The sequence below is a fragment of the Lupinus angustifolius genome, unplaced genomic scaffold (genome assembly GCF_001865875.1).
Source record: "Lupinus angustifolius cultivar Tanjil unplaced genomic scaffold, LupAngTanjil_v1.0 Scaffold_400, whole genome shotgun sequence".
NCBI classification, from domain to species: domain Eukaryota; kingdom Viridiplantae; phylum Streptophyta; class Magnoliopsida; order Fabales; family Fabaceae; genus Lupinus; species Lupinus angustifolius.
This window is the reverse complement of record NW_017727811.1, coordinates 161,738-167,653: the sequence shown is the minus strand read 5'-3', so window position 1 is coordinate 167,653 and position 5,916 is coordinate 161,738. Positions and strand designations below refer to the sequence as shown.

At 37.0% G+C, this 5,916-nt stretch overlaps 1 protein-coding gene across 4 annotated transcripts; it reads right to left on the bottom strand.

The window, feature by feature from the left end:
- Positions 1–467: 467 nt before the first annotated feature.
- On the bottom strand, positions 468–5,506 carry LOC109341195 (nuclear transcription factor Y subunit A-1-like). Of its 4 annotated transcripts, none has more exons than XM_019579042.1 (6): positions 5,394–5,506; positions 3,957–4,242; positions 3,685–3,797; positions 3,412–3,483; positions 2,038–2,202; positions 468–918 (listed from the first exon to the last, which is right to left on the bottom strand). In XM_019579042.1, exons 2-6 carry the CDS (start codon positions 4,228–4,230, stop codon positions 496–498), a joined length of 1,047 nt encoding a protein of 348 aa, XP_019434587.1. In that variant the 5' UTR covers positions 4,231–4,242; positions 5,394–5,506; the 3' UTR covers positions 468–495. The 4 variants fall into 4 exon arrangements, with proteins under 4 accessions (XP_019434587.1, XP_019434589.1, XP_019434588.1 ...); XM_019579044.1 differs by lacking the exon at positions 5,394–5,506 and adding an exon at positions 5,124–5,287 and having other exon boundaries at positions 468–891; XM_019579043.1 differs by lacking the exon at positions 5,394–5,506 and adding an exon at positions 5,120–5,282.
- Positions 5,507–5,916: the final 410 nt, after the last annotated feature.

Here is a 5,916-nt window from a genome sequence, read left to right as displayed (position 1 = left end):
CAAGAGCTTACTTCTCCAAAAGTCTTCTGAAATCTATGATCTAACCACCCATCTGATCTTGAGTTCACTAACCACTATAATTCTGTACAAAATGCAAAACTGAGACAAGAATGAATGATTGATTTGACTTCAAAAGAAATCACATTCCAATCATCATTCTTTCCCATATAATTCATCTTTTGTCTCAAAAAGTATATCACTTCATGTGTTACACACTTGTGATTGGTTGACAAAATATAATTAAAATAAATATTTAATAATTAAATATTTTTCTGACCAATTACAAGTAGTGGCACATGGAGTGACACACTTCTTAGGATAGAAGATGTCATCCCATCTTTCACACCATAAACACAAGAACAAAAAGCCAAGAATGATTTGCCGGTTGGCATGTATATTTTGCCAAGAATGTTCACAGATAACCAAGGCGAATTCATGAAATATGTCACTAGGATACTAACCAACCTTGGCATCTCTATCCCCCGCCAAGGGAGTCTACTGTATAGTAAGACGCCTCTGTGAGGCATGCTCAGAAGATATGCTTCCCCTTTGCTGACCAGAACAGTCGCCTTCCTCTGCTCTTTCACCCGAATGCTTACGATACGTTGAAGATTGCAAACCATTATGATTATGGTAGGAGTCACTATCATTTTCGTAATTGGGTGCTTCAAACCTGCTGTGTGCTTTTGATCCTCTTGCATCTTGTTGCAGCATGTTAGGAGAATTCCAGGTTTCAGCAGAGTCAGAAGGTAAAGGTAAAGGTTCAGAACCAGATGAACTGATTGATTGTGATGACAGGACAGGACCAGAACCTATGTCCTTAACTGAAGCCTCACCATCAGATTTCTTTGCAAAACGTCCTCCACTACCCCTTGCCCTTCTCATAGCATGCTGATGACGAGATTCATGCAGATACGGCTGCGCAAAACAGATGTTAGCAGCCCAGAGGAGAATAGCAGATTTGAATGAAGAAAAAAATTAAACATTAGCTATGACAATTGACAGTAGTACTATTAGCACCAAATTCTGTTTCATTCAAAACATCATTTTTACATGGAAAAACTTATCTAAAATAAGCTCCTTGACCCCTTTTCTATTTTCATCATTTTTAATTTTTTAATCAAATGAATGGCCTTTAGAGGTTGAGTCTTGACACAAAGATAAGGTTGTTTGCCTTGGGACCTGGAGGTCATGGGTAAAATCCTGAAAACAATTTCACTGATGCTCCACTACAAGTTCATAAGTATTCTGCTTAACACGTTCCTGCATTCACTGTAAGGAGCTTCCGGATTTTATTTTATCTGCAAAATGATTCCCTACTAACCTATGTCTATATCAGAATCTAAAAAATCCCGTAGAGGCAGTTGAAGCACAAATTTGGCAAGGCCAAATAAAAAGGTGGTCCAATGCACTCCACCTAGTGAGATTTGAGGAGGGTAAATGTACACAGCCTTACCCCCACAAGAAGAGAGATTGTCTCTAGGATTTGAACCCATAAGGCAAATGTACCATTGCACTGAGGCTCCCCCTCTAAATTTGCAGAGGATAAGTCCATGTGATATACTCGTTCCACATACAAACCAAACCTATTGCGCTATTCGGTGTGACTTTAATAGATGTTACAAGGATTCTGACTAGGATTTCGGATTTCTTTATAGTTAATAAATGATTAATTTTATATGTTTGTAGGCAATAGGTAATATCAGTTCATGAAGGTTTTTCAATAGTTTCAATGGAATAAGGGAGAACGAATTTTTCGCCCGTTGTTAAATCAGTAAATCATGGATACAGCAGACATTACTCAAAGGCGGCAATGACTCCAAAGATGAAAGGCTCCATTGTTGAGTCTTTACAGGGTAGCAGCAGATCTGTAGTTACATCTTTATAGACAACAGTACAGAACAATTTTTCACAAAAAACTTTCCTTTACACATGTTCACTGTGATATTTTAAAAACAGTTTTCACACCAAGACTAAACAACTATCAGATGACATCATGTAAAAGGTAGAGAAGATGCATACGTAGTGCATTTGTACCTTTCTAGCTTTTATTAGCTTCCTTTCAAGTTCTGCCTTAGCACGAGCTTGTCTTCGCCTCAGAATTCCTTGGTATTGTTTAGCATTCACATAAACAGGCTCTTGTGCCATCTCAAGGGGCAAAGGCATTCTTGCATGAGGCATTCCCATAAAAGGAGCATATCCCTAAAGGTAAAAAAATAATGCGTCTATTTATCACCTTGCATTAAACAGGGCAACAGACCAAACAATGAAATGCACTAACCATATTTCTTATTATTATGACAGCAAAACAATAAACACACCTGAGTGTTTAGTTGATGAAGTTTGGATAAAAGGTGAAAGTTGTGTTAGGCAGTTGACAACCAACATAAAACTCTATCAATTCTATATGATAACAATGTGATAGTGTCAATGCTAGGTCGTTTTCCAGAAACAATGCACTGTATAACTCGAGTATAGTGTTATGCGAACAAGGGTCACTCCATCGCTGCTTGGATATAGTGAAAATTAAGCAAGGGTTCCTGCATTTGCTTGAACAAGTGCAGGTAAAGTAGCCACTTCACCAGTATAGGATATGAATCGTGATATGAAATATAGACACTCTTACGAGTAAATCAATGGAAATAGTAGACGCAATAGAGGAACAATTTTATGTGCGTACAAGAAACTAAGTGGGTTTGTGAAATGGAATTAAGTTGTGGTACATCAATAAGAGAAGATCGGGAAAGGTATCATTAAAGCTTGAGCGTTATTTTACCGCACAACTATAAGACTCACAATGTATGGGACTAAATATTGGGTGGTAAATGTCAACAAGGAATGAATAGAAATTGTGTTGAATGAGTGAATACACTAGACAAGATAAGATTAGGAATGAATGCATTAGGAAGAAAGTTGGGGTAATTCATATTGTAGAAAAGCTGATAGAATCACGCTTAATGTGGTATGAGCATGTGTGAAGGTGACCGTTAAACGAGCAAATGGACGTTAGTCCAATTTCTAGAGGCGGGGGAGGTCAAGAAAAATCATAGGCAATACGATTAAGAAAAATTTAGAGATAAATACTTCACAAGGATATGATTTTTGATAAAGCATTATGACATCATTCAATTCATGTAACCAACCTCACCTAGTGGGACTAAGACTTGGTTGTTGTTGCATGACAACAAAAACTCCCTTCAAGGTTACGCACTAACCACATTTTTATGAAACTAATTTATGTGAAATGCAAATCAACATGTCTGTTATGACCTACATATGCAAAAACCTTCGATCATGTTAAGTTTGTTATGACCTACATATGCAATAACCTTTAATCATGTGTTAAGTCTGTTATGAGCTAGATATGCAATAACTTTCAATCATGTATAAAAGCTGATTATTGTCACATACCAATGGCAGGTGTCCATAAGGTGCCATCACGCCCCCATAGTATGGATCTTGATAAGGAGTTGTAGCACATGCCTGCATCAAAGAATGTTAGCAGTCCCATCCATTCCAAAAGCATGCAGCTATAGTCTGTACATTCTATAATAATAGAATGTCCACCCAAAATTTTGGCAAGAACAAGAATCAGCACAGATTTATGCTATTGAACAAAGTCAGTCATATTTACACAAGGTCTGTATATGTCAAAAAAGTGATAAAATAAAGTCAAAGACTTACAATTGAATGACCAACAAGTTCCAGCTGAGGAGTCTGAGTAGGGCCTTCTTCACGCACAGAAGTTGCAGATGCTGAAGTATGCTGCATCCCTTGTTGTTCTTGTCCATAATTTTCTATGAAGAAAAGAATACTGTACTTCAGTGTCTCTATAAGTTTACAATATTTGAACAAATGAAAAAACTACAAAAGAATGTTAATTTGAAGAGCCAATTCATCTGTTTATCTTCACTTATTTGACTGTTTGTAGATAGTTACATTATACTCTAAAATACCTGTTTGATTAGGAGCACCATGTTGGGAATCTTTAGTGGCACCATCATCTTCCTCATTCAATCCACTATTGGACAAAGACCGGCCTTCTTCATTGGATTCTGAATCACCATTAGGGCAATCAAGAGAGGATGAATTGGTTGTATTTGCCTCGGACATTGTTTGGGCGATGGGATTGTACGCAATTCCACGCCACCAATGTTCAGCATAGCCAATGCTAGGTTGAAAGGAACGTGGATCCGACCTCATTCCATTTGTTTCAGACTTGGGCTGCATATCTTCAGATCCCTAGAAAAATTAGAATAGTCATATACAAACTTTTTCCATTTTCATTAGGCTTAAACAGAGCTAATGGATACTAACAAGAAGCGCTTTAAAAGGATAATAAATTTATAATAATTTTAACACATGCACAATGAAAGAAAAAATTAATAACCCCTCAGTGAAATTAAGTATGATTCATCATGAAAAGAAACAAATGATAGTTCTCTGAGCCAGCCAATGTTTACAAAATAGACAACCAACATGCAATCATATATATTAATCAGAACCAAGTAGACGCTGGTCTAGTGGTGTAAAGACCTACTGGATCCCCAAATAGACCAAAAGGTTCTTGTGAGTGACACTTGTTAGGAGGGGTAGACCCAATCACACATCCAAAACGGGATTAATTCCTTGCGCATAGGACGAGGGAATAGCCTTGGTTATACCAAAAATATATATATTTATCAGACAACAAACAGAACCATATGAAACACCAAACCAACATGCAATAGAACAATCGGTCAGAAAACAAAACACTACATATGAAACTCCATTTCATAGAATTTCACCAAAATTGTGAGCTAACACCACCTTATATCACACAATTTTCCCCTTTTCCCACATTCATAGCCAAACCCAGCTCATGAAGAAACTCCTACTACTACCGCATAAGAAAGGGTTTTTTCGTGATTCCAAACAAGAATTCCCACATCACAAGCATGCGGCCACAGAATATTCGACCCAGGTTATCAAAAACCCACAAATTCTCCCTTCATGAACAAAACCAAAATAAAAAACCCTAATTTCTAAAGTGCCTCAGAGAGGAACTAATTACGCAATCAAACGAAATCCCCCAAATCATTTTCTATAAAAAAAATCAGAGGAAAATCAAATTACTCACTTGCCCGGGAAGAACAAAACCCTAGATTTTAGGTTTCAGAATCTGAGAGGAAATTCAAAGCGCCAATAAAATTTCCCTCTCTCTCTCTCAATTATGCACCAGAAAGTAATAAATACAAAAACTATAACAATAGAGAAAACAAAATTAAAGTAATAAAAATAAATAATTGTTAAACTCTAAGGTCTTGGTCTTTCAATTTCTTCGCAAAAGTACACGTTGCTTTCTTTTAACTTTTTTTCCCTCTTCAGATAAAACTAATGATTACGTCACCTACCTATGGGTCCACCCGGTTCTACGGCGAACACACGTGTAGGGGAACCGAGTGTGCCGGTAGCTCAGAATGGGAGACGGAGGAGAGGAACCGACGACAGCGGGTAGCGAGTGAAGAGTGATGAGTGACGGTGGGTCACTGAGGGTGATGTTATCATCAGAGCGAGCAAAGAAACAAAAGAAAATTGTGGCCCATGTGACACGCACATGACCCAGTAGAATCTGTGAAACGCGTGGCCTTTGTGTGGGGACCACATTGTTGCAGCAGTGACAGCAATGTTGACCACGTATCTCGGTCTTTGCGTTGGAAATACATCTATTATTTTTTTATTATTGATTATCGTCAATTATCAATCAATTATATATTTAATCTATTTTATCTATCTAATTTTATTATTCATTACATATTTATTAGCATTTCTACTCTAAAAGTTCTTCATCTCTTTTTTATATTGTCTTCAAATTTAATATTTTTTTTGGTTTAACAAATGTTAAAAGCAATTTTTTATTTAAAATAGTTGTCATCC